At 48.6% G+C, this 25,815-nt stretch overlaps 9 protein-coding genes across 9 annotated transcripts; 5 read left to right on the top strand and 4 right to left on the bottom strand.

Annotated features, from left to right (window-relative positions):
• Positions 1-1,007: 1,007 nt before the first annotated feature.
• On the top strand, positions 1,008-6,661 carry I303_102386 (uncharacterized protein; the record flags this gene model as incomplete). Its single annotated transcript, XM_018404834.1, has 19 exons — positions 1,008-1,401; positions 1,454-1,607; positions 1,665-1,747; positions 1,797-1,899; positions 1,957-2,118; positions 2,273-2,803; positions 2,863-3,023; positions 3,085-3,167; positions 3,231-3,286; positions 3,336-3,454; positions 3,506-3,994; positions 4,056-4,360; positions 4,419-4,731; positions 4,787-5,424; positions 5,480-5,711; positions 5,767-5,998; positions 6,055-6,360; positions 6,421-6,502; positions 6,560-6,661. The coding sequence occupies 19 exons, from the start codon at positions 1,008-1,010 to the stop codon at positions 6,659-6,661; spliced, it is 4,545 nt and encodes a 1,514-aa protein (XP_018265115.1).
• Positions 6,662-6,929: 268 nt separating this feature from the next.
• Positions 6,930-8,197, bottom strand: I303_102387 (uncharacterized protein; the record flags this gene model as incomplete). The annotated part of the gene is made up of 9 exons (XM_065968533.1): positions 6,930-7,051; positions 7,102-7,140; positions 7,252-7,273; positions 7,333-7,406; positions 7,460-7,563; positions 7,625-7,668; positions 7,721-7,924; positions 7,988-8,001; positions 8,065-8,197. The coding sequence occupies 9 exons, from the start codon at positions 8,195-8,197 to the stop codon at positions 6,930-6,932; spliced, it is 756 nt and encodes a 251-aa protein (XP_065824605.1).
• Positions 8,198-8,669: 472 nt separating this feature from the next.
• I303_102388 (uncharacterized protein) lies at positions 8,670-11,536 on the bottom strand (the record flags this gene model as incomplete). The annotated part of the gene is made up of 13 exons (XM_065968534.1): positions 8,670-9,068; positions 9,122-9,148; positions 9,199-9,366; positions 9,424-9,484; positions 9,542-9,774; positions 9,831-9,955; positions 10,063-10,100; positions 10,150-10,171; positions 10,237-10,339; positions 10,388-10,559; positions 10,636-10,872; positions 10,926-11,186; positions 11,247-11,536. 13 exons carry the CDS (start codon positions 11,534-11,536, stop codon positions 8,670-8,672), a joined length of 2,136 nt encoding a protein of 711 aa, XP_065824606.1.
• An 821-nt stretch (positions 11,537-12,357) lies between these two features.
• Positions 12,358-13,972, top strand: I303_102389 (uncharacterized protein; the record flags this gene model as incomplete). Its single annotated transcript, XM_018404831.1, has 6 exons — positions 12,358-12,426; positions 12,488-12,978; positions 13,036-13,104; positions 13,166-13,403; positions 13,516-13,719; positions 13,796-13,972. The coding sequence occupies 6 exons, from the start codon at positions 12,358-12,360 to the stop codon at positions 13,970-13,972; spliced, it is 1,248 nt and encodes a 415-aa protein (XP_018265112.1).
• A 416-nt stretch (positions 13,973-14,388) lies between these two features.
• On the top strand, positions 14,389-14,893 carry I303_102390 (uncharacterized protein; the record flags this gene model as incomplete). Its single annotated transcript, XM_018404830.1, has 3 exons — positions 14,389-14,479; positions 14,570-14,705; positions 14,782-14,893. 3 exons carry the CDS (start codon positions 14,389-14,391, stop codon positions 14,891-14,893), a joined length of 339 nt encoding a protein of 112 aa, XP_018265111.1.
• A 331-nt stretch (positions 14,894-15,224) lies between these two features.
• Positions 15,225-18,118, bottom strand: I303_102391 (uncharacterized protein; the record flags this gene model as incomplete). Its single annotated transcript, XM_018404829.1, has 12 exons — positions 15,225-15,357; positions 15,424-15,812; positions 15,878-16,027; positions 16,087-16,163; positions 16,227-16,338; positions 16,406-16,589; positions 16,652-16,841; positions 16,930-17,045; positions 17,108-17,194; positions 17,268-17,297; positions 17,408-17,513; positions 18,064-18,118. 12 exons carry the CDS (start codon positions 18,116-18,118, stop codon positions 15,225-15,227), a joined length of 1,629 nt encoding a protein of 542 aa, XP_018265110.1.
• Positions 18,119-18,523: 405 nt separating this feature from the next.
• On the top strand, positions 18,524-19,801 carry I303_102392 (uncharacterized protein; the record flags this gene model as incomplete). Its single annotated transcript, XM_018404828.1, has 6 exons — positions 18,524-18,682; positions 18,758-18,947; positions 19,045-19,194; positions 19,354-19,418; positions 19,537-19,666; positions 19,770-19,801. 6 exons carry the CDS (start codon positions 18,524-18,526, stop codon positions 19,799-19,801), a joined length of 726 nt encoding a protein of 241 aa, XP_018265109.1.
• Positions 19,802-20,037: 236 nt separating this feature from the next.
• I303_102393 (uncharacterized protein) lies at positions 20,038-24,022 on the bottom strand (the record flags this gene model as incomplete). Its single annotated transcript, XM_018404827.1, has 9 exons — positions 20,038-20,474; positions 20,559-21,232; positions 21,286-21,332; positions 21,389-21,608; positions 21,661-22,007; positions 22,107-22,515; positions 22,570-22,677; positions 22,732-23,030; positions 23,102-24,022. The coding sequence occupies 9 exons, from the start codon at positions 24,020-24,022 to the stop codon at positions 20,038-20,040; spliced, it is 3,462 nt and encodes a 1,153-aa protein (XP_018265108.1).
• Positions 24,023-25,109: 1,087 nt separating this feature from the next.
• On the top strand, positions 25,110-25,639 carry I303_102394 (uncharacterized protein; the record flags this gene model as incomplete). Its single annotated transcript, XM_018404826.1, has 2 exons — positions 25,110-25,367; positions 25,424-25,639. 2 exons carry the CDS (start codon positions 25,110-25,112, stop codon positions 25,637-25,639), a joined length of 474 nt encoding a protein of 157 aa, XP_018265107.1.
• Positions 25,640-25,815: the final 176 nt, after the last annotated feature.

Genomic DNA, 25,815 nt, shown 5'->3' on the forward strand with positions numbered 1-25,815 from the left:
CAAGCCGTCTGCGACACAAGATCGACCTTCGCCTTCTACATCCCGCCACACCTCTGCGCAGACCGGGCTGCACAGATGACCCTGGTTCATACTTCGTTTAGCGTCATTTGAGCAGGAGGAGCTCTTGATCTGCCTCATTGTCCCACCACCGCAGCTACTTCATCAGCATTACTTTGTAAGGTGCCCGCTAGCCGTACTTGGCTTTTCGTGTCTGCCTTCGAAGCCCGTACCACGAGACTGGGTCACAGTTGCCATGTATACTGCGGGCTGTTGGACTGATGCCATGATCTTAAATGGGCGGCCGTGTCTATATGCTGGTCATCGGGGGCGACACTGATGAGATAACGAGTATTAGCATCGTTGATTGGGAAGAAATGCAATGGCCGTCGGTGGTCTATCATGCCTTCGGTCTACATTGCGGCATGCCGGATGTCGACGAGTCGTGATCGTTAGCGGCGCTGCTCCCTCTTTCAAGCTCTGACGCAAGAAACAAATATCAACAATGCAAACTGTACAACGGGCGGCGTAAAAGCTCACCCACGAGAGCGGTATCGCGGGACCCGCTGACGAATTTTGAGTTCCAGCTGGTATCAATTACGTTATCCCTTGAATCGTTTGCTCCTTCCATGCTCAGATCTGGCCCAGATGCAGTTGCTTCCGTCCAAGTTTGGTCTCGATCATCTCCGCATTCACCTTTGACCGCGTGGCGTTAGGTTGTTTTGGCCTGCTTTTGGGTTGTTTTGGATCGCCGTCTCTCCGTCTGAGCCAGGGACAAACCGACGGCCGCCGTAGATAAACAGGAATGACCCAAACACCACCCAAAATATCATCCTACTCTATCGAACCATACATGCGAATACTCATTTGCCAAGCTAGTGAAATAACATGCGCATCCCATTCGATGCATAGTTCGTGGTCCTTCCATATATATACCCAATCTCTCGATGTGCTTCTTCCATTGATGCCTCGATCAACAATCACCTTTATAATAATCAACACACGCCGTCATGTCCGTAGGAATAGGCGATTACAATTTCGTAGACAGGACCAAGGAGGGTCCCGAACTGGGCAGGACACTGTCTAGAAGGGTGACCAACGATGGTCACTACAATCAACCGCAGACCGACGATGTGGCCGTCTCTCACCCAGTGACCGCTCAAGAGCGTCATCAACAAGTCACTGGGCTCGCCAGTCAGATGTCTCGTGCCTCCATCAACACCGGCAAAGGCAATGACATATTTAATTACAATGCTGACAGCGATCTCGATCCCTTCTCCGATAATTTCGATGCTAGAAAGTGGGTCAAGCAGATGAGCAGACTCAGTCAGGAGTCAAATCCCAGTAGAACAGCTGGTATATCGTACTCTGGTCTGAGTGTACACGGTTTCGGCTCGGACGCAGGTGAGTTTCTTTACAGGCTTGAGGATGGACCAACAGCTTATTCTATGCTTAGACTACCAAAAAACTGTCAGCAATATCCCATTATCCCTCATCAGTTCCGCAAGAGACCTTTTCAGCAATCGTAAGAGGAAGGTGCATATCTTGAATGACATGGATGGAGTGCTGGAGAGCGGAGAAATGCTTGTCGTGCTGGGTCCCCCTGGAAGGTGAGTATCGCTTTGGATCTCCGCGAGTCCGGATGACTGGCTGATGCATGGGTACAGTGGTTGCACAACTCTGCTGAAGACCATCGCGGGAGAAACAAATGGTATCTTCCTGAATGAGGAAGCTGAGATCAATTACAGAGGTATGCTATCCTTTCAAAAACGTGATCTTCAAAGCTGACTTCGATCTAGGTCTTACACCTAAGCAGATGCATGGACGATTTAGAGGAGAAGCGATCTACACTGCCGAAGTTGATGTGCACTTCCCTGGTATGACAGTAGGAGAAACGCTACAGTGAGTGTCGCCAGACGGTCTTTATGCTGTTGCCTTCGATTCTGATTCCCTTGGTAGATTCGCCGCAGAAGCACGAGCACCTAGAAATCCGCCAGGAGGATTGAGCAGGATACAATTCGCTACACACTTCAGGGATGTGATCATGTCGGTATTCGGTATCTCCCACACCATCAACACCAAAGTCGGAAATGACTACATTCGAGGAGTATCTGGTGGAGAGTGAGTTGTTGCGCACGATCCATCCCATTATCTAGCTAATTCACCGTCTATACGTCCTCCTTCGCCTTTCCTTCATCATCATCACCTCTGCCTTATCAATACCTCTTCATGATCACCAAACTCTTCCTCTTATCCATCCACCGGTGATACTCAGACGTAAACGTGTCTCCATCTCCGAAGCTGCTCTCGCCGGTGCGCCTTTGCAATGTTGGGACAACTCCACCCGTGGTCTGGACTCAGCAAACGCCATCGAGTTCTGTAAGACCCTTAGAATGCAGTCGGAGTACATAGGTACCACCGCTGTAGTAGCCATCTATCAATCTCCCCAATCCGCGTACGACCTCTTCGACAAAGTCTGTGTCCTATACGAAGGGGAGCAGATCTTCTTCGGAAAATCCGGAGAAGCCAAAGCCTTCTTCGAGCGAATGGGATTCCACTGCCCCGAACAACAAACTACGCCCGATTTCTTGACCAGTCTGACCAGTCCTTCGGAACGTCAAGCCAAGTCCGGATTCGAGAACAGCGTACCAAAGACACCAAAGGAGTTTGCTAGACGTTGGAGGGAGAGTGAGGAATACAAGAGATTGAAGCAAGACATCGCGGCGTTCAATGAGCGGCATCCTACAGGAGGGGAGAGGTATGATGAATTCTTGGCCTCACGAAGAGCTCAGCAATCGAAACGAATGTGAGTAGAACATATTCTTATCTTGCCGGAACCCGCTCAACCCGCTGACTACCTGACAGTCGACCCGGATCTCCTTACACTTTGTCATACGGTCAACAAGTCAAGCTTTGTGTTGCACGAGGATTCTGGCGTCTCAAGGCCGATCCCAGTCTGACAATCACTCAACTGTTCGGTAATTTCGTCATGGGAATCATCATTAGTTCGGTTTTCTTCAATCTTCGTAAGTAGCCGTCTCCGTCTCGATCAACGCACAATGCATGTCGCTGACCCTTGAGCCATAGAGGATACCACGGACAGTTTCTACCAAAGAGGATCCTTACTGTTCTTTGCTGTCTTGCTGAACGCTTTCGGTGCTGCTCTTGAGGTGAGCGCTGGCTTTCAACCTTGATGTTTATCGGCCTCTTGCTGATGTAGAAATGAAATACAGATTCTTACCCTTTACGCACAACGTCCGATCGTCGAAAAACATGCACGATACGCTTTGTGAGTGTCCAACCTTCCTTGATTGATCTTTTTCTGATCAAGGTTTTAGCTACCACCCATCTGCGGAAGCGTTCGCGTCTATGCTTGTCGACATGCCCTACAAAGTGCTTAATTGTATCATCTTCAACTTGGTCTTATACTTCATGACAAATCTGCGTCGTGCGCCTGGTACGTTTTCGACTTGTTCAGCTGCTCGGTATATACTGACCTCTTTCGCAGGTCCATTCTTTTTCTACCTGTTGATCAACTTCTTCTCAACTCTGACGATGTCGATGATCTTCCGAACGATCGGTTCCGTGTCTCGTCAATTCGTCGCAGCTATGACTCCGGCATCCATCATCATGATCGGCTTGGTGGTGTACACTGGGTTTGCGATCCCCGTGACGTACATGCGAGGTTGGTCTCGATGGATCAACTATATCGACCCTATCGCATACGCATTCGAATCCCTCATGATCAACGAATTCCACGATCGAGAGTTCACCTGCTCGACATACATACCTTCCGCACTTATTCCGGCCTACGCGGACGTCGATCCCCTCAATCACGTCTGTAGCACTGTTGGAGCGACCGCCGGCTCGAGTGTGGTCAACGGCGACACTTATCTAGAACTCTCGTATGCCTACCTGCACTCCCATAAATGGCGGAACTTCGGTATCCTTCTGGCCTTCATGTTTTTCTTCTTTGCGACTTATATCGGTGCTACTGGTGAGTTCGATATTCTATCTCACATCAGTTTTGCTTCTTCTGATGCAAATGTTCGGTGCAGAGGTGATCACGGAAAAACAATCAAAGGGAGAAATCTTGGTCTATCCGAAGGGGCAGATCCCCGAAGCTCTTCGTTCTTCTAAGCACAGCGATACGGAATCTGAAGGTTCTGAGGGTGATAGCAAGGTCAAGCCTTCCGACGTAAGAGGATCAAACGGGACTGCAAATACCGCAATCATCCAAAGGCAAACAAGTATCTTCTCGTGGAGGGATGTCGTCTATGACATCAAGATCAAGAAGGAGAACAGGCGTATCTTAGACCATGTTGACGGTTGGGTAAAACCTGGAACGCTTACTGCCTTGATGGTGAGTCTCTGTTTTCAATTGCACATCCGACATCTGCTGACATGGGCATGTCAATCAGGGTGTGTCGGGTGCTGGTAAAACCACTTTACTGGATGTTTTGGCTACTCGTGTCACTATGGGAGTGGTCACAGGGGAGATGCTCGTCGACGGACACCAAAGAGACGTATCCTTCCAGCGAAAAACCGGTTACGTGCAACAGCAAGATCTCCATCTGCAGACCAGTACCGTTCGAGAAGCATTGCGATTTAGTGCCTTGTTGAGGCAGCCGAAGCATGTCACCAAGAAGGAGAAGTATGAATACGTGGAAGAGGTTTTGAAATTACTAGAAATGGACGGATATGCAGATGCCGTGGTTGGTGTACCAGGTGAAGGTGAGTGACAAAGCATAAAAACTGGCTCTTGGACACGAGGCTTATCTTTCATCAGGTCTGAACGTCGAGCAACGAAAGCGATTGACTATCGGTGTTGAGCTTGTCGCCAAGCCGGAACTACTGTTATTCCTTGACGAGCCTACATCCGGTCTAGATTCGCAAACATCCTGGAACATTCTTCAACTCCTTAGAAAGCTCACCGAAAACGGCCAAGCTATTCTGTGTACTATCCACCAACCTTCAGCCATTCTGTTTGAGAACTTCGACCGTCTTCTGTTCCTAGCCAAGGGAGGTAAGACTGTATACTTCGGAGAGGTGGGCAAGGGATCACATATTCTCATCGACTACTTCGTCAGAAACGGTGCTCCAGAATGCCCTCCAGGCGAGAATCCTGCGGAATGGATGTTAGCTGCTATCGGCGCTGCTCCGGGTAGTCATACAAACGTCGACTGGCATCAACAATGGATCGACAGTCCCGAGCGTGTCGCTGTTCGAGAGGAACTAGATCAATTGAAGGCTAACAGACCACCTGCTCGAGATCAATCAACCGTTGCCAAAGCCGACAAAGCAGCCTATGCAGAATTCGCCGCTCCATTCGGTGTGCAGTTCGTAGTCGTCCTCAAGCGTATCTTCGAACAATATTGGCGAACTCCGTCATATATCTACTCCAAGTTCTTCCTTGCTGTCTCTTCCGTGAGTCCGTACCTTCATTCCTGCTTCGTGACTCTGCTGAACTTGATCATTGCAGGCTCTCTTCATTGGATTCTCTTTCTTCAAAGCCGATACATCTCAACAAGGTCTTCAATCTCAGCTGTTCAGTGCTTTCATGTCCTTCCTGATCTTTGGTCAACTTGTGCAACAAATTATGCCCAACTTCGTCGTCCAGCGAAGCTTGTATGAATCTAGGGAAAGACCATCGAAGACATATAGCTGGAAGGTTTTCATCTTGAGTAACATTGTCGTCGAAATCCCCTGGTCTGGTGAGTTGGCTAAGCGGATCATGTAGTGTGATCTCGGCTGATCTTTTTATGATAGTCGCCGTTGGCACATTGTTCTACTTCTGTTGGTACTACCCCATCGGCTACTACCGAAATGCTGTACCAACAAATACCGTTCATGTCCGAGGAGCACTCATGTGGCTGTACATGCAAGTCTTCTTCCTCTTCACCTCGACCTTTGCAACAGCGATTGTTGCCGGTATGGATCAGGCCGAAGCGGCAGGCAATATCGCCCAGTTGATGTTCTCACTATGTCTGATCTTTAATGGGTAAGTACGCGAACTCTTCTTGCCTGTTCAATCGCTGATGAGACTCGGTGCGGTAGTGTATTGGTCGTCTACAACTCGCTCCCCGGTTTCTGGAAGTTCATGTACAGGGTATCACCCTTCACATATCTGGTTGAAGGACTGCTTAGTGTCGCTGTGGCCAATACGAACGTGGTCTGTTCCGATGTCGAGTATTCCGTTTTCGATCCTCCAGCTGGCACAACTTGCAAAGATTACCTCGCTCCTTATACCAGTAACTTCGGTGGCTACCTATTAGATGAGAACGCTACGAGCAACTGTCAATTCTGTTCCATCGACAGCACCAATACCTTCTTGAACAATTTCAACATCTCCTATGGTCATCGGTAAGTTCATATCTATATACTCCACTACAGGGATTGAGCTGACCTGTCGACTCGATTCAGATGGAGAAACTTTGGTCTAATGTGGGTATACATCATTACCAATGTCATTGCTGCTATCGGTTTCTACTGGCTTGTTCGAGTCGTGAGTCTGACCCATATCTTGCGACACGGATCATTGCGCTGACGTGTCACAATCTAGCCTAAAAAAGCGGGCAAAGAAAAGCCGACCCCTGCAGGAGACGAGCTGAAGAGTGTGTCTCGATCGAAATCGCATGATCCTGAGAAAGCTCCACCAAAGTAAAAACGCGCACCCGTCATAGAGAATGGACTATCATCTGTTTACATGTTTTTACTACATGCATAGAAATATCGACCCTCATGCTTTTCAACTATCGGCACACGGTGTTGACGCGGATGCTGAAACAGATTGATCGTTCTCCTTGACCGCTCTTCCTTTTACACTGGACAGCTTCCCATGAATTCAACGACTTGCTCGCGAATCTGACATCATACTCAAACATCCCCCGAGGATTGCTTTTACATGCAATCTCTTCCCTCCTCGTAACGATCTAGACCTTTTTCGAAGCCAATCCATCATCGTCTTGACCCTCGTTCGCAGTGTAGTACTCCACAACTCGAAGCATCTTGTAGAAGATCGATGCAAGCAACGATCCGAGAAGTGGACCGATCCCTATGTTGATGACCGTCATTAGGTTTGACGATACATACGATCGAACTCACAGTAAATCCAGTGATACCCCGGGAACTTCCTCTCGATGACTGCGGGTCACAACGAACGAGCAGGGTTAAGACCGGCACCAGTATAATAAATGCCAACCATATGATTCATGAAAAGCGCAATACCAATACCCAATGGTGCGACGAAAGTACCGCGATGTTTCTCCACAGCAAGCTGATTGAAGGTGAGCGGTAATGCCTGAGGAGAAAAGCTCCAATTTCACCAAGACTCACCATGAAGATGGCGAGTATGAGCTCCGCAGTGAGGAACATCTCCATGAACAAGCCTTGCGTTATCGAAACATCGGCTATCCCGAGCATTTTGAGCGGCTTCCATGCGTTGCACGAAATTTGGACTCACGTCCTAAGGCATTAGCAGTCGCGAGCTCTCCTGGAATAAGAGCTGCAACTACACCAGCCGCAGCTATACCTGCAAGAAGCTGAATCACGCAGATAGCTAATCCTCTGTAGGAAACCGTCGTTATCAGTCAAAACAGTATATACCTGATACTTCACTTTAACTCACTTGAGAGGATGCATTAGACCGGTGAGTACGAAAGCTGTCGTGACCTAGGAGATTATCAGGAAGTGCTCTGGTGCTTTTCATGTCCGACTCACTCACAGCTGGATTGAATAATCCTCCCGATACTCTGAAGAAAATCCATGCATTGATCGCTGGACTTGCACCAAAGCTGGTTGCGCCAAATAGTAAGAACACCAGATATTGACCGGTTGTGGATGGCGTTCCGCCCAAGGCAGTCTTGCCAACCATTACGCCAGCGTAGGCGAAGAATAGAAATAGGAAGGTACCGACAAACTCCCCGATCTGTGAGATCGTTTCATGAGTCGGTCATAGTTGGAGCTGGGACAGCCTGAAAGATATGCTTACCAAAGCAACGTGGACTATTCGACAGGTCGTCAGCGTGTAACGGAGTCATGAAAGGGACGACGTCGGTATAGACTCACGCTGCTTGTGCCACGGAGGAGAGGAAGGCTGCTTGAGCTGTCGTGTAAAATTCTTAAACTCGTGTTTGGCTGTGGGCGCCTCGCTCAATGGCGATTCTTGGGGTAAGGAGGTCGGGACTTCTTGATGATTCATGTTGTTTGATCTACTATTTCTTGCGTTGCTGTTGGTACTGAGGGCACAAGATAATAGCTGTGAGCCTGAATGGCAATGGGTCTATATATATATGCCTCACGGGTCATGTTACACATAGTCGTGAAGGTGTTGTACGATCCTTTGTTTGACATATGAAGTCCGACATACAGCATCCCCATCTCCAGATGCGTATCAGATCACCTCTTTACAGCCAGATGACACCTGTAGTATGTATGATTCAATCAAAGCTTAACACCCCGTCCAGGCTTTCCGAGTAAGCCAGCTCGATGTGGAAAATCTAAATGACACTGATGAAATCCTAAATCCCCCTGGATGATTGGCTGACTGGCCGCGAACAGCGTAATCCGAGTACGCAATAGAGGACATGCGTGTCTTCGCTGCTCATGAGCATACGGGCATCATTGTATCAATTATGCATGTGCGCCTCCCTCTACGCTCGTCATACTGCATATCAGAGCATAGGCTGCTGCAGCTCGAACTGGAAATTCTCCGTTACAGCAAGCATTTCTTCGATATCCGACACGATCGATCTTGGATCATACCCGAAACCCGATAAGTTCTCAAAGTGTCCATCAGCTGCTGCGTTTGGCGAGATCTCGGTATCGAAGCCAAAGATCGATAATAGATTGGATGTGTCGATGTTCGACATATCGGTGGTGTTGTTGATTTCGGGAGGCGCAGCTCGAGAAGGTCCAGTCGGTATCGCTGGGAAAACTCTGCTCAACATTCTTGCTAGATAACTGGCAACATGCTCATCATCTACACTTGCACTAGATAACGCTTGGATGAGGGAGCATTGTAAATCCACTATCTCCTGTTCTGGCTGACCGACCGCTCCAAAAGATACCGCCTTTCTAGGGTAATTAGCAAATGATTGATGCAGCTGGTATCTTCATAGCTCACCTTCATAAGAAACACGCTGGCAAAGACCTGGTTTCGAATCAGCATCATCCAGTCCAACATCCAGTGAGTAAGCTCACCAGTCGTAAGAAGGCCCGACTAGGACAGTGTCTCAGTATTGCTTTTTTGTGCAAAGCTATTCCATACTTGACTAGGGATATAGCAGCATCGACTGCTTCGATGATGAAAGGACCTTCGGTCGAGTTGATCACGCTGGCCTGAAAGACACGATCGTGCTGATTACGTTTCTGATTACGAATGCGAGGTGTCAGAGAAAGTTTAATCAGTGAAAAAGGAGTACATACTGAATGTCGTCGCATCACGCGAGCCTGGGCCGCTCGCATAGCTATAGCATTACTATACAGTCTGAGACACGGTGATGATTAGCTTTTCATCAGTGTTGCCAAGCTGTAGTCGACAAACCTGATATAATCCAGATCCAGTCTCCATCTCAGCTCCCTCAATTCATCTTCAGTGAATGACGTTCCCTGATGGTCAAACAGATCATACGTCGGTAGATCACCCGCTTTTATGTCCCAAGCCATCTCCAACTCCGGTTTCAACCTATGCAGCGTAGTCTCGAATCTGCCTGTCCTTACTAGATCCGCAGTGACGTCGGGTGAGTCGTAGAATTGCTCTTGTATCAAGCCGATCATCTATGCTTGTGCTATCAGAGGTTGCCATCGAGACCAGATATCAAGGATTGACTCACGTGAGTCAGTTGAGCGACGAGCATGATGTCTTTCCACTTGACCTGCACTCTGGGGAAAGGGAATGTCTCGTCTCCAGACAGACGACTATATTCTCCCAAGACATCCCACCATCCAGTAGGCATTTCTGCGTAATGATTAGTTTCGGAATGTAACATATATGATTCGGCTTACTAGCTAAGTAAGAGACTGATCAGCATGTTTCAGAGATGGGAGAGCCTATCTTGGACATACCTTGAATGAGGGAACCACGACCCAAACGAACAGAGGCACTGCTTTGCGTCAGTAGTTTCTATAAGCAGGATCACATGTGATGCTCACTGCCGGTCTGCAGCTTGACAATCTACAGTGATACGTCAGCATAGCTTCATGCTGCATCCGTGAGTGCTTGAGAGATGCAAAACTCACAGATCCATGTCCTATGCCGCCTGTGGACCGACCACTCTGCCTGCGATTCAGAAGGATACGCCTTCTCATCGTGCAATCCTAACTCTTGCGATATTCGAACAGCCTAATTGGAAGACGATCAGCTTCCTCTTTTATGCAGAACTTTACATACCAGCCCAATCATAGTCCAAGATAAATCATCATACACTTTGCAAGGATTTGCTGGGGTTTTGCCCGAGGTAGATGCGACGTTGATACTGTTGTCAGAAAGGAGTAACGCGCGAGGAGGCCATTCACTGAGTATGAGTAAGGCTTCAACAGTTCCGATCGTCCTTGATGAAGTTCTGGGAGGTTTATTAGTATCAGTATCTGTGTGATGAAATGATGTTGAGTCACACCTTGGTCAGGAATGGGACGTACTCTCCCATTGCTATGAACCCTATCCTCTCCCTCAGCCAGCCAGTGATCTTGCTCTGTACTATCCGGGCTCGACGCGGCTCAACAGGATTAAACGAGTCGCCCATATCCATGTATCTTGCGGCTGTGCAGATCATAGCAGCCAAGAGTATCGGTTCGCGGAGTAGAAGGGGGAAGTTTTCCGGTTGAAACAATTGAATAGGAACGATAGGAAGCATTATGTTGAAATGGGTTCCGAAGCTAGAGAGAGTCTGTCAGATAGCACGATTAGGTACAAAGACCGGGTCACTTACTACGATAGCAGAGCAGTCGCTTCCTCTGCCGTTAATAGGCCATCTCTGACCGGTACCCATTGATTCCACAACCCTGTTCCTACCGAATAGTCTATCGGGAAAGTCGGTTCTTCCCTTCCCTTGCTATCCTCATCCTCGGCGGCGGCACATAGTATCCTCAACGCATCCGCTGGATTCTCTAATCGTTCTCCTCGAACGAACTTGAAGTCTTCTGTATCATCAGCATCCTGAGTCCTCTTAGGTGGATTGACAGACTGCTGTCTATTCAGAGTATGAGATCTTAGCTAAAACTAATGCATCATTACCAATCTATACACTCACGAAAGGGGAACTTGCTGGTAGCTTGCGAAGTTCAGCCGTGGGTCTAGCACTGGACGAGGACTAGGCGGATTCTCTGGCTTTGGCGTCTTTCGTTGGTAAGTCTTGGTGAAGTTGCATTGGCGTCCTGTCCTCAGACATCTACGACATGGTGGTTCATGCGGAGCGTCGGGACTTCCTAAATCGCATCGCAGTTTGGCTGCCCGGCAAGATTCACAGGCCTGGTAAGTCCGCACATGATTTGGTTTGCGTGGTTGAGGCGTCGCTGAAGGGGTGGTCCGTTGCGCTGGCATATCAGTCGAAGGTCGTCCTCATGTCACAACCTATGGAAGACGAAGAAGTGAACTTGTTGACGGATCTTTTCGGTGCATTTCTCAGGCGAGGTTTCAGCGTGCAAGTTTAGTGGAGGCGAAGGGGCCGAAGAGATCCGGGGTATTCCGAATCCCACTTGCAGCTCATTCATGTCCAAGGCAAAGCTTCTTGATCTAGTGAATGTTCAGAAAGCCTGTTCCAGTGTATAGCTTGTCATGCTATAGAGGATGAATAATCTCCCATCCAGATGCATATGCACTCGATCAGTGATGAAAGTTACATCCCGTAGATGGAGGCTGGCGCGGAACTCGTGACGTGAACACCGCCGCGTCCTCAGATGTATATCGCTCAACACAGCCCCCTCGCCCATCCTCAACGTATCACAACGATTCCATGCATATGATCAACATGTTTTTCTTCCTTGATAATAGCATGAGGAATTCAGATTGACGAGTTTGACCAATACCTCGTCGAGAGGGAATAGTAGCGAAATAAGCCACCAGGAACCAACAGATCCGGCTTTCAACGTAATTTTTCGAAACCCAAAAGCTGGGTTTGTCGATCACCGCGACGAGAAAGGCAATTCACCCGGTCTTCCACGACACTCCTACAGCGTATTGGACACAACAGAGATGGATGTGAAGGCTGCAAAGGTGCCTGATGAACGAGTCAGGATGCGGTGTAGGATCAAGCGCTACGAGCGTCTACGACTGTATATATAAAAGCAGGTGGTCGTCGAGCTCAAAAATGCCCTCTGCCGGACGCAGGCTCGTATCACTAGTCATTTCACCTCACCTCCAACATGGTCACTTCCACTTACCTGCTAGCCTCGCTACTAGCGACACCAGTCATCTTGGCGAAGGAACAGTCAGTAAGTACAGTCTCCCTCTTGTGGTTGTTGAGTAGTGAGCTGACTTGACGATCGTTAACAGAGCTCTGCATTGTCATGTAGTCCAGTGACCGTCACGCAGACCGTTACTTCCACCGTGACCGTGATCTCAAGTTCCACCCAGTCCTCAGTCGCAGCCACCTCAGTCCCATCATCCAAGATCGTGACCAGCAGCAAGTCCTCCAGTATCTTGTCGTCTAGTAGTAAGAGCGAGGACAAATCGGCCAAACCAACGAGCTCAGCCTCTAAATCCGAAGACAAAGCGTCGAGAAGCGGCACTACTTCGCTCGTCAAGAGCTCAACCATAGATGACAAGTCCGCTTCGAAGACAAGTACGACTGGTAATGTTCTGGTAGCGACTGGAAGTGCTGTCTCACCTTCCTCAACTCCGTTCACACCCAATCTGTCCACTTCATTCATCTACGATTTAGATAATCAACCTATCGACGTGCCAGTCATCAAGACAAAGTCCGGGTTATCGCTGAACAAGACGATGTATGTGGTGGATATGGCTCAGAGTACACCTGAACAGATGTGAGTAGTCTACCTTTGATAGATTTGACAGCCTCTGATGAGGTGATGGTATGTCAGAGCCAATTATCATTCGAAGGGGAAGAAGGTAGGATGCTATTTCAGTGCCGGAACATGGGAACCTTTCAGGTGAGTAGAATATCATTGTTGCAAGAGGCAGGAAGTTCCCATGCTGAGCCCCCTTGTATAGGACCGATGCCAAATCCTTCTTACCTGAGTGTTATTGTGGACCCAATGTCACAACGGATTCGACTGGTAAATGTACCGGCAAGGGAGCAAGCGACAACCTGCTTGGAGAATGGGGTGAATGGTGGTTGGATATTAAGAGTGAGAAGTGTCTGAGCAACACCAAGGAGATCATGACGGCTAGAATCAAGGCTGCTTTTGCGAAAGGATGTGATGCTGTGGATCCCGATAATGTCGACGCTGTAAGCACTACCTTTGCCCTTCTTCCCATTCCACCTCGATATTCTCGCTTCACCTGTACTGTATCGTGTTCCGGTCATGCATCAATTCGAGCTTATCGTTGGGCTCTTTCAGTGGACAAACACCCAGAATTTCGGCATCACCAAGCAAGACGAGGTCAATTACTTGCTGTGGCTGTCGTCGACCGCACGAGCGAACGGGTTGGGTATCGATCTGAAGAATTCAGGAGACTTGATTACCGATCCTGACACCGGCAAGGCAACAAGTTGGACTTCCTCTTTGGTCAATGCATTTGACTTTAATGTCATCGAGTCTTGCGTAAGTATGAAGCAGTCCTCCCACTGTGATTCAAAGAGCGCGGAGTGTTCATGTATATTGATGATTTTGGTCGCAGCATGAGTACAACGAGTGTGACAAATACGATCCCTTCTTGAAAGCCGGCAAACCTCAAGTCCGAATCGAATACAGCAATTCCATCAGGAAGTGCCCGTCATTGAAGAGTGGTCAACAACTTTTGGTGTACAGCGGAACCACTGTGGATTCGAATAAGATCACGTTAAGCTGTCCTTAGAGTAAATGCAATCCATAAGGCGAAGGAAGCGCATATATAGATGCGAAAAAGCACCGTTCGTTCGATATCTTGTACCATGAAACACCTCGATGTTCTGACCCATGTAACGTGATTTGACATCGCATGCTATGACGTGAGTCTGGGTGAATCGACTACCTATTCAGAAGGTTTTTGAGGATCGAGTGGACCAAGTCCTCCACACGATTGTCGTAGACGCATGTATACGTCAATCCAAATGATCTCAACGTAATTGACGTCACAAATTGATCCACCGGAACGGTGTGAGTTTATGAGAGATCACGCATGCAGCAGCTGCAACTGGTCAGCATGCTGGATACTAGTACTTAGGTGCATCTCTGAATGTATCTTGGCTCCTTGTTCTTTAAGCATACCGACAAGACTAGGTAATTTTGAAGATGTCGGTTCAAGAACAAATCAACAAGCTCGAAGCTAGTATCAACAGCCCACAAGCTGTATCCGGCGGCGGTCGTGGTCAAAGTGACTCAAGTGAGTTCTATAAGCATGCGGTACTCCACGATCTTGAGGCTCAATCATTGCTTCTGTACAAACGCTGATCAAACGAATTCACTTCCGCAGCTGCCGATTCTGGTGTGAATGAGAATGTGACAGCAGACTTCCCAGGCTCGACCGTACAAGTCGGAGGTACAGGACGGGGTGAGAATCCTGTTATACCCGATGAAGAAGGAGGAGAGCAAAGCAAACTGACCGGAAGGTGAGTTGTGTGACCGTTTTCAAAACTTCCCCCTATAGTGATAGGAAGTGTTGTATTGACAGATAGTATGTGATAGACAAACTCACGCCAATGATTTCGAGGGCGATGGAGGACCAGAGGACAAGGTCAAAGTGGCTGAAGCTGAACGACCTGGAGATCAAGATGTCTCAGGAAACATCCGAGGATGAGAGAAGCACGGAGAGATTATTGTGTAACTGAATCGTATGAAAACATGTAGCTTGCTTATCAGCGTTGAGATCCATGTTACGGATATGATATGAGGGTGCAACTCAGACGTCTGATACATTACTATGCTGCATAGCCTATTGACAATGGTATCTAGAGAGAATCTACATGTGATGAGCGTGACTTGGGCGATCGAAAGGACATGATAATACAGTATTAGTGATGCCTAAATTATGGCTATGACAAACAAAATATATTCCCTTTCCTTGGATTCTGTGTGACCTCTCCTGACCTCATCTATCTGTCCTCAAAGAGCTTGGTGCGATCCGACGGTCATATATCCGAATCAGCCTCCTTGACTTTGGCATCTAATCGTTTGACTTCTGACTCAATCGCCTTCAGCCCTTCAGCCGATAATCTGGGTCGACCATCTTCCCAGTCTGGTTCGAAGTAGCGGGATTGATGGCTAAGCAATGTCAGATTAGCCCTATCTGCAGGACGCAACAGACCACTTTGTTCAGTTGAGACTCACTCTTCACCCTTGGCCTTCCTTGCTGCAGCCTTATCACGTTGCTTTTGCTCGATGACTTGCTTCTGCCTGGTAGCTTCACCCCAATTCTTCCCTATCAAGTGTTGAGTTACAGGATCCCACAATCTACGAGACTCCTGTTCATCTTGCTCTTCGATTGGTCGCACGTCTTTGGGGATGAGAGCGAGAAGATCGAGATCGAGGAGGGTTTTCCATTCCTTCTGACCTTTCAACTTGTAGCGTATCTCTTTCATCCATGTACCCTCGATGTTCCCAACCACCTTATCCGCAGGAACTTGTTTGGGTTTGGTCCAGCTTTCTTCCGTTGCGTTGCCAACTGTATATCGATAGATGACACCGTCCAAAAGGAATCTGGGTTTACCGATCCAGGACTGGTAAGAGAAGTCACAAACATCAGTACAGTTCAGGCCACAGATGAGTGTGAGCGTTGACTCACTTCATCCTTGTAATCTATCAATGCACGTAGTTTCGTTTTGCCTTCATCTCCACCTCGACAAGTGATCTGAATCTGGTCGCTGATTGTGCCGTAATATGATCCTTTCAAGATACCGTTGACCGAAGCAGACGGATGGGTGATTTGGTATTCCTGAAGTATAAGTCAGCCTGAGTTACGATATTGGAGGAAGTCTTGCGATGATCACTGACTTCGCCTTTGCCTGGACCATCTCTCGCTATGCGCAGGAAGATACCTTGATTGCTTGCTCCCGGTCCGACTTTGACAGCTATGTTCAAAGTCCCAGGCATGAGTTGCTATCAAATCAGGATTTGAGGGGACTATCACTCACACATGCCGGACACTTTGGCGGAGATCTGATCCATACCATAACCTTCGATTCCCTTCTCCGGACAAGTGTAGTAGTATGCTGAAATAGGAGGATGATGGGAGACTTGTTCGCACTAGAAACACGAGAGATCAGCTTCACGCGATGACAGGGTATATCCAGATTCACCAATGCTGACTTACCAGGAAGACGACTGTGACCTTCTCCGAATCCACTACACCTGCATCAGGATCCGACTCTATCTCATCTCCTGGACCTGGGATAGCTCGGTTGATACTGATCGTATCAGAAGATTTGTTAGATTGCTTTAGACCGAGTGTTGCGCCTTGTTTCTTCGATGCCTTCGATGAGCTCGACATGATCGAACTAGGACGAACACCAATAAGCATGGGCATGGGATCCAATTAGCGGTTCAAATGACTCCTCACCTAGCTTCACTACTGGGCTTCCCACCATGCTCCGGACCCAAGATAGGGGTCGTCCATCCTGAACCTCCTTGCCCTCCATAAGCCGGTTCACCAGGAATGGGAACGTGGATGTGGGTTCTGATTACTGGTTCACCAGTGGCTTCATCTATTATTATCGGGGGTAGTCTCCATGAACAGCGGAAATGTTCGCCTGCATCGTATCCAAGATCAATATCAGCCGCATGATCTATTTTGACGCATGTTGCTTTTATCTTGCTAAGCAAAGCCGCCGGACTCACCCAACGCCGAGTTGTACGGTTTTCCCAATCTAGCCCGGATGAACTTCAATTCTTTACTGAAGGAGAACCTCAAGACAGCCAACATCCGTTCCAGCTCGTCGTCCGAATCACCGATACTATACCGCGCCCGCCTCAATTAGCGATGGTCAGAGCGATGAAGGATTTGAGGTTCACTCACGCAGCAAAAATATCAGCACGGTCGGCATATTGCCAGTATTCCAAGTTTGGTATGGGCTCGAGCAGCGATGCAGGGAGGGAGATACGCCTGAGCAATGTGAACACAGGGATGAGCTTGATCTTATGGGACACATCAATGGAGCAGGTGATAGACAACATACAGATTGGCAACGTCCTTGACGCCCATTAACCTGAAATGAACAAAGATCAGCATTGGTTTTGCGCAAATAGGATATGCTTGACAGACAAGCTCTTCGTATTGTTCACGTATGTGAGCGATGTTGATAGAGGGTTCACGTACTTCTTCATCAAGCCTAGCAGGACTTTCATCTTACTTTCTTCCCCTCCATTGCCCACTTCAGGTAGGGTAGCTGGTGCACCGGTCTCATCGGTGAAGGGTTGAATAGCTGAGAGGAGTAGCGAAGTGGAAGAACGAAAGAGGAGAATTTCGATGCCAGAAGGAATGTTGGGGATTGGGGGTGCAAGGCGAGATGGATTGTGTTGAAAGGTTGATGATAGGGGAAGGGGATATTGCAGAAAGGAGGACAAATGTGATAAAGAACGTTCGTTCGTCAGCAAGTGTTTCGTTACGACTGACAAGTCACAAATAGCTTTCATGACGCGACGAGAAGTTGTCCAGCACGTCAGTGGATGCCAACCGTTGGGAAGTAACTCCTCGCCGACCAATGCCAGATCTGATGATCTCGGTGATATGGCCAAGTCGCTCGCACAGCCCTCCATGTGAATGTACCCTTCGACCTACATCCCTCAACGACGTTACGATGTCCAGCCCAGACATGTCATTCTCTTGATTCACCAATGACTTATATCCGCCTAGTTCCAACACGGCAGGTCTCTTGCCAAGTTGTGTCCTCCGTATCTCCCTATCCAGCGATCTCCTATCCCAATCATCGCGATGTCCGGATGTGAAATCAACAAACGTTCCATTCAACTCACTGGTGTCATCGTCGGTTGGCACGTCTACCGCTTTTCCTTTCTTGTTAACACTCATATTGCCGGAACGGTAGGAGGGATCTTGTCCTGGAGGCGATGCTGAGACGGTGTCGAAGAGGGGATCCAGGAGTATGTGAGAGTAGTAATAAGCAGAGTGATATAGATAGATAGATAGATGGATAAATAGATGGATGATAGAGAGGATGATTAGAGTGACGTACTATCTATGGTGGGGAAAATATACAAGTTGCCCATTTAACAGCACACGGAATTACCCAATGTGGCACTAATTTGTATGGTGGAGGAAGAACATCAAGGTTATTTATTTTTCAACGTCTTCTCACCATCCTACTATCTTATCGCATCAAACAACACTCGATGATATAGCAACACAGCCAGACACAACTCCAGCTTCACTCCTCCGCCGAACAAGCACGTCAGTCAGGCTTCCTGAGACGCCAGCATGTCCCGAGGTGGATTCAGAGGAAGAGGTAGAGGAGGTGGTCCAGGTGGTGATAGAGGTATTCCTCCCGGTGGATTCGGCGCTTTCTCGCGGCAGGAATGGAGTGACGCAATGGAGAACTTGAAGACAGACCCAGGAAGGAGAGGTGTATTATACCCAGTGAGCATCCCTTGCTCTTCCTTTTATTGTCAATTCGCGATCATCGTTGATATCCAGCTGATAATACGAGCTTAGCCATTGGGTAACTCATCAACAGCCTATCTGTCCGGACCAGACGATCATGAAGTATTGGTTATGCAACATACGATTTCCCTCAATTCGACCTTGATGACTGGGAAAGGGGTGTCTTCAACGAATACGAACGTCTCATTAGGCATAACACCACCTTGGAGGATCGCCGGGGAGAGGAAAGTAGTCGGTATAGGTCAGCACATCTATCTAGTCTTATCCTGCAGTCCTTTACCATTACACCGCCATTCATACTGACACCAAATGCTGACATTGAAGTCGTTTTGTGACAGAAATTGAATCATACTCGGATCGTACGCAGGCGCAGGCTCAAGCTGGACCATCGAAGCTTGATCCGATAGCGTTAAAATTGGATCCAGCTATGTTTCCCCCTTCCTTATGGGCAGAGTATTTCGAAGGCGCCGGACAAAAGGTCAAGCCTAGTGAGTCGACTATTCATCTCGTACACATTTACTACCTCCTTGTAAAGCTTTGAATACATCACCCGTTCAGTCCTGTATCTTTCCATCCAATCTGAAGTTTACGAGGCGATGATGAAACGAGGAGAACCATAGCTAATGCAGCGTTTTCGTTTGCTCCAGAGCCGAAAAAGAAACGAAAGATAGAAGATCTCGACAAAGAAGGGGACGAGAATGCGGAAGATGAGGTGAGTTTGCCGTGTCTAGTCGTCATCTTTAGCACGTGTGGAATTGCAGGCACGCAGACATCCCCTGTTGAGACACTTCGTTCTCGCTTGGAAGCTTACGAATTCTGCGCCCTACCAGGAATCACCACCACCATCCTCGGACGAAGACTTTGATTTCGAGGACGACGAGGAGGAAGAGGATCATCAGGATTACGATGCGAATTACTTTGATAATGGGGAAGGCGATGATGATAGTGGAGGAGATGATGGTGAGTTAAAGCAGATCGTGCTCTTTCTTCTTGCATCTCACACTCCTATGCCTTGTTCGACTGTTTCACAGAGACGTGTGCTGATACACTCTCCGCGGTGTAGATGACGGAGGAGGAGGGAACTACGACGATTAATCTGTTTTCTCCGACCCCTCGACCCGTCAGACGAACCCTCTAATTAGGTTCGAACACACATGTACAATTAACGATTTACGACATATCATGATCACAATGCATCTCTTTCTCCCAGCGTACAGAGTAATGAAGGCTTGGTGAAGATGCAGGGTAGAAGGAGGTCTTGAAGCCAGTGCGGTGCACTCGTGATAAACCATTTCCGTAACTTGACGAAAGCTCCATGCGACTCTCGCCCTCTAGACATCTACATCCCAATCGTCTTCACCATCATTGGCTCCACCTTGCGGTCTGCGCGGCGAAGCTGGTTGAGACGTTTCTCGAAGAATAGGTGCGACAGGTGTAGGCACTCTCGAGGGCCGATTTGAGCTGGATCCGCTGGTGCTTACCCAAGTTGCTGCGCCTGAAGAGGTAGCCCCAGCATGTCCCGCTACCACGCTAGCTGCTGTACTTCCTCCAGATTTACCCCATGCTCCTCCCAAGTTGGTCACTAGTCGAGTTTGAGGAGCGGCGATCGATGTGGGATTGACAGAGGAGCTGAGTGTAGGTGACGGAACTCTGGTATCTACCCTCCGTCTGATTTGAACGGATCGATTGGGTTCCTGATCTACTAATTCCTTGTTGAGTCGGTAGTGGTCTGCCAGTGACATGACGAAGACTCTTTTGGCAGGGGGCACTGGAATGGGGTAGCAATTCATCAACTTGGAACTGATGGCAGAAGAAGCGTGAGGGAAAGAAGAAACAGGAAAGTGGAGCTCACTGTGAGGCAATACCATACTTTGCCTAGCACCTTTGATAAACTCCTCGAAAGTCCCTTCTACCATCTTCACAAATCCATGATTCTGACTCGCAAAGTTCTTGATTTCGTCCTCGTAGACCTCTAAACCTTTTTCACTTGGCTTGATACCGAGCGCTTCAGCTAACCTAGCGTTCCTCTGCCTGACCGCACATTCTGAATTGCATTTCAACTGCTCTACTTCTCTCGATTTCGGATTGGTGACGGACGCTCCACAAGAAGTTCTAGATTGAAGATGGCCACAGGCGCAAGATTGAGTGACGATAGCTTGACACGGATCGTTTTCTGAACATCTTGCTGGAGCATGACATGTCGAGGTACATGGGTGTTTACAGATCTTCTTCGGTTTGCTGCATACTTGAGTACATGATTCGCATTCACCAGGTCGGTGACAAAGTTTGGTACACTTGTGATATCCACATCCGAGGAGTTCACCACACTGTTGACCACATGATACTCGGTCTTGGGAGCATCGAACATGCTTCACGGAGGGATCTTTGCCGCATGCGCAGGGTTTATCGGTGAGGTAAGGACACGGTGGACATTCCGGACTCTCGTGACATGAATGAGGGGATTTGGGATGACCACACTCGGGCGCAGGTCGATCGCAAGGATAAGGGCAGTTGATAGTAGTTCCACTAGGTACCGATCAGCGATGATAGCGAGAGGAGGACAAGTAGCATGGACTTACCAGGCAACGGGAGGGTAGACGACAGTATTTTCACAATGACAAATAAGCTGTTCCCGGCACAGTCAGCTTCGAAACACAACTTGAGCAGAAACAGATCGCGCACCTCGTCGTAAGACGCTTGTAAACATCTTCCGCATTGACCCTTATGATCCGGCTTAGGGCAAGTATGGATCCCGCAGCTGAGCATTCTACCACAAGTGAGATGGCATTTATGCAGATCATCTTCAATATTTTGTTGAAGATCTTCGTTCCGCTGCCTCTTGCTTCTAAAAGCTTGTTCCCAGAGTGGACAGCACAATCTTCCACATTCATGACGGCCGCAACTGTGTATCGAGACTCAGCCAAAGCAGGTGAAAGAGCTTCAAACGTACTCACCTTCGCAGACTTCGACAGACTCTTTCACAAGTCACCTCATCTTCGCCCCGCTCAGCTTTCTCCCTCAATTCGTCGCAGGGGACTAATAGCTGACTCTGACCACATCTGCAAGTCTTGATGACCTCCTCGTGACACGGTGGACAAGGACCGGTATGACATTTCTTGGGACAGACATGACCGCAGGGTCGGCTCTTGGGACATTGGGCGTTACAAGTGGGTATAGGTGACAAGCAATTTTCTCTGACGGCGCTGATGGTGGATAGAAGGGTCGTACCGCATGCGCAGTGGGTGATGACGTCTGTCGAGAGAGGGCAGTGAAGTGGGTGGATAGGGTGTGGATGGCATGTCTGGGAGAATTGTCGAAATAAGCAACCGAGGACAGCAGGCTCGAATGAACAGGCATTGTCTACTGGTCAGAGATCACCGAGATCTCAGAAATCACTCACCTCTTTGCAAGGATGTACTCCACAATCAAACAACCTCTCACAATCCCTCCCACAATCGTATTTACCCCACCACACTTCCTCTTCACCGTCCTCATCTAGACGCTTGCACACCTTGTCGCTCTCCTTGCCCCATCCGCATTCGACTTCCCTCTCATCTTGACCGCAATAACATCTAGCAATTTCACGTTCTTCACAGGGCTTACATGGACCAAAATGACAGAGCTGCTGGCACTCGTGATCTTTGTTGCCGCAATCTAGATGTCGAGAACATGGTTCATCGCAGACCGGTGAAAGAGCGGCGTTGTTGGTAGTAGCGGCGGAACATTTGACTGTGAGGGAGGTATGATGAGACGGACAGGGGACGACTAGTGCGACTTGGCATGGCGGACATGGACCAGGATGGCATGGTCTATTCGTGAAAATCAATTTTGTCGTGTCCTTCGCCGGGACAGAAATCACTTACAGAGGACAAGGATGATCACACTTTGGTCTTTTCCGTGCGCAGCCGTCATTGCATGAATGAGGTGCCGATGTGGAAGTAGGAGGATGTGATAAGCGGCCACAAAAGCATCTATCGCTCAAGCTCAGCAAGACAGACACTTTACGAGCATCAATATGAACTCACCTATACCCCGCGGGTCTATCTGCTCGTCTCTTCTGACAACCGGGACACCTCCAAGCAATGTCTTCCCCATCTCCGCCTGCAACTCTCGCTTTCTTCTCTTCATCCTCTAAATTTAGACTCGCCCAATCCTTGATACATTCTAGATGGAAAGGTGTGTAGCATGCGGAATAGTAATTAGACGTGGAAGTAGAGCCGGTGATAGGATTAGGCTGCAGGGTGATAGAGGAGGACGGTTCAGGAGCATGATCTGGAGGAAGGCATGACCAGGTCTGTTGACTAGGGGTGATTGCGTTGAAGCACTACAGCAGTTTGAGCTTTCCATTACGGCCTTCTTGTCATCATCTATTATTCAAAGATTAGATATACTCACGATTGGACATTCCAAAAACGGTCTCTGTCTAAGCCCCCTGGTCAGTCTAGACACCAAATCGTCGGGTTCATCCTTCTTCCTCCTTTCTACTTGAGGCTTCTTAGCCTGAGCTTGAGCAGACTTCGAGACTGAATTTTCCGCTGAACTCCGAGAGATAGTCTTGGTAAGCTTGTTCGATTGTTGAAAAGCAGCTTTACGACTGGTGACAGCAGGCTGAGGGGATTGGTCGGGATTAGCTTGTGAACGCGGAGGTTTGGGTTTTCTAATGCGTTGGTTCTGTTTCTTCGCTACGCCTGATCGTTCGCTAGCTGATGAGGGGTTGGTGATCTCACCGTGTGGATTGTCGGTGACATCAGAGGTGGGAAGCGCAGTTCCAGGGGTGAAAGGAGGAGCTTCGGCATCAAGCAGACCAGAGCCAGCTTGTTGAAGCTGAGGTTGTTTAGGTTGTTTGATAGGGGCCGGCTTCTTGGGTAGAGAGTTCGGTGGTCGCTTTGATGAGTCATGCGTCCGTGACTGGAATGATCGAGAGCTATTGGATCGATTTGTTCGGTTAAGTGTACCATCCCTGCGAGTAATGCGATCTTCTCTGGTGAGGGATGAGGGATGGTTATGGAGATGATTGTTGCTGGAATGAGGATGACCCTGGACATTGCCTCTGTCTAATCCGTTTCCCGCTGGCCTCAATCCACTTGATAGGTCATTTGGTCTATGTCCATTTTGCCTATGACCATTAGCCCTCCCTCGATGTCCATTTATCTGATCGATGTTATTGCTATCGTGATGTTGAGCGGCAAGATATGCTCCATCGCCTGGCTGAGGTCTCGGAGCTTTGGATCTCGGCTTTCTCACTCTTGGAGGCTTCGTTTGATCCTGCGAGAGCAGCAATGATGCTGGAAGAGTCGAAGTTGACGCTTCAGCCATAATGGAAGGGTGGTCAGACGGGATCGGGGTTGTGTTGGGTGGCAAGATGTGGGAGATAGGATAAGCGGTGATCGTGGACAGGTCCTTGGGGAGCCAGCCTTCGATGTTGATTATTAGGACGCGAGGAGCGAGAGGAGGGTGTCTCACTGGGTCGAAAACGTCAACGCCGAGAAGAGAAGAGTTGATTCAGCTGATATATCGATGTCGGATTGCAAGAATATTATAGGCCGTCATTTAGAAATAATAAAAGGTTGATGGAAAAACACCATTCATCATCCCGGATCCGAACCTCCATCTCCGCGTTGGTGGCGAGTATATCCTATTACGTCAGCAGAGTCAGATGCACAGAACGAGATACCGACCAGAGACCTGATAAAGCATCATTCATGGAAGCCTTTCGTGTCATTTGGAGCTATAGACTTGGCAGCGGTGGGTATTACAGCTGCTGCTGATGACCATCATCCATTGCTGGTGTATTGCAACGCTGTCATGGAAGCTGCGACTGGCTCATCACTGCGCCTCGACAAGCAAATTCTCGAGCTGGCTTGTAGAAACGCCGCGCCCGATCTGCGATGCTTGACAACAAGATCCGCCGTACACTGTACTTCTGGCAAAGCTTAAGGAGGCTGGACGTCTGATGGTCAATGGCAGAGCGTGTCTGATTCACATTATCTCGCGTCATGCCTTCAAAGCTGCACATAGATCAGACTACGTGCGATCATGTCGAGTATAGCTGTACTCAGAGCCGGTAAAGCATCTTACTCGTCACACTTGACGCACGCTTATTGATCGGCCCAACATTGAGTGATGAGCCAGCGATGACCGATAGCTGTTTAAGGTATTTACGATTCTGGCGGAAAGCCGATCCGTTATTCTGGAAAGATGACGCTGGTTGAGCTTGCGAGGACCCCTCAAAGTCCTGTCAGGAACCCCGCATGACGCGTTCAAAATGACAGATATCTATTGTAATTGATATTTCGATCTTTAGCAAACTGACTGCTGATTCCCCTGTTAAACTATGAGATTACCACTGCATCAACATGATACGTATCGTCCCGAAGAGTCCATATAAGTGCACCTCGTCACGATGGTCGACAATGACAGAGCAAGAGCCACAGCTCCTGGTCCTCCGGTGGGCTGCCGGAGTGCACTTGTCCCTCCGGTTCACCCATCTCGCCGATCGTCGTTCAAGAATGTAAGAGACTCACTGACGCCACCCGCTGTACACCTGAGGACTACGGCACAAGAGTACCAAGAATGGATAGAACAGGAGCTCAAGGCTAAAAGGCTTGTCAAAGGGCTGGATAACGATGATCTGAACACGCTCCTCCGTATGTTTGACAAGGTACGTCGTCTACCAGATTCCGATTTGCCAAATCGACTCATCGGTTTTTATCACAGCATGTTCACAATGTCCACATCTGCGCACATACGGAGGAAGATCACGCACGTCGGGAACTAGACCTTCAGGCGTCTGCGTATGAGGAATTCACAATAGATAAGATGCGAAGCAATTTGGAGAGATTCTATTCCACAGTGGTGTCGGATTATTGCGATGTGTCAAAGAGATTCGCCAAATCCGACAGTGGGAAGAGGGAGAAATCAGGACTACAGTGACCTTATTTGTGAGTGAGATCGAGGTTTAAAGAAGCGAGGTCATCGGTTTGAGACACAGTTGTAGGTCTACACATTCGCCTGGCACTTCGATGTGATCGTTTCTACATTCGTACTCTTTCTTGGCTCTAGGGGGGGTTAGGGGGTTAGGGGGGTTAGGGGGTTAGGGGTTGGGGGTT

Source organism: Kwoniella dejecticola, chromosome 2 (genome assembly GCF_000512565.2).
Source record: "Kwoniella dejecticola CBS 10117 chromosome 2, complete sequence".
Taxonomy (NCBI): domain Eukaryota; kingdom Fungi; phylum Basidiomycota; class Tremellomycetes; order Tremellales; family Cryptococcaceae; genus Kwoniella; species Kwoniella dejecticola.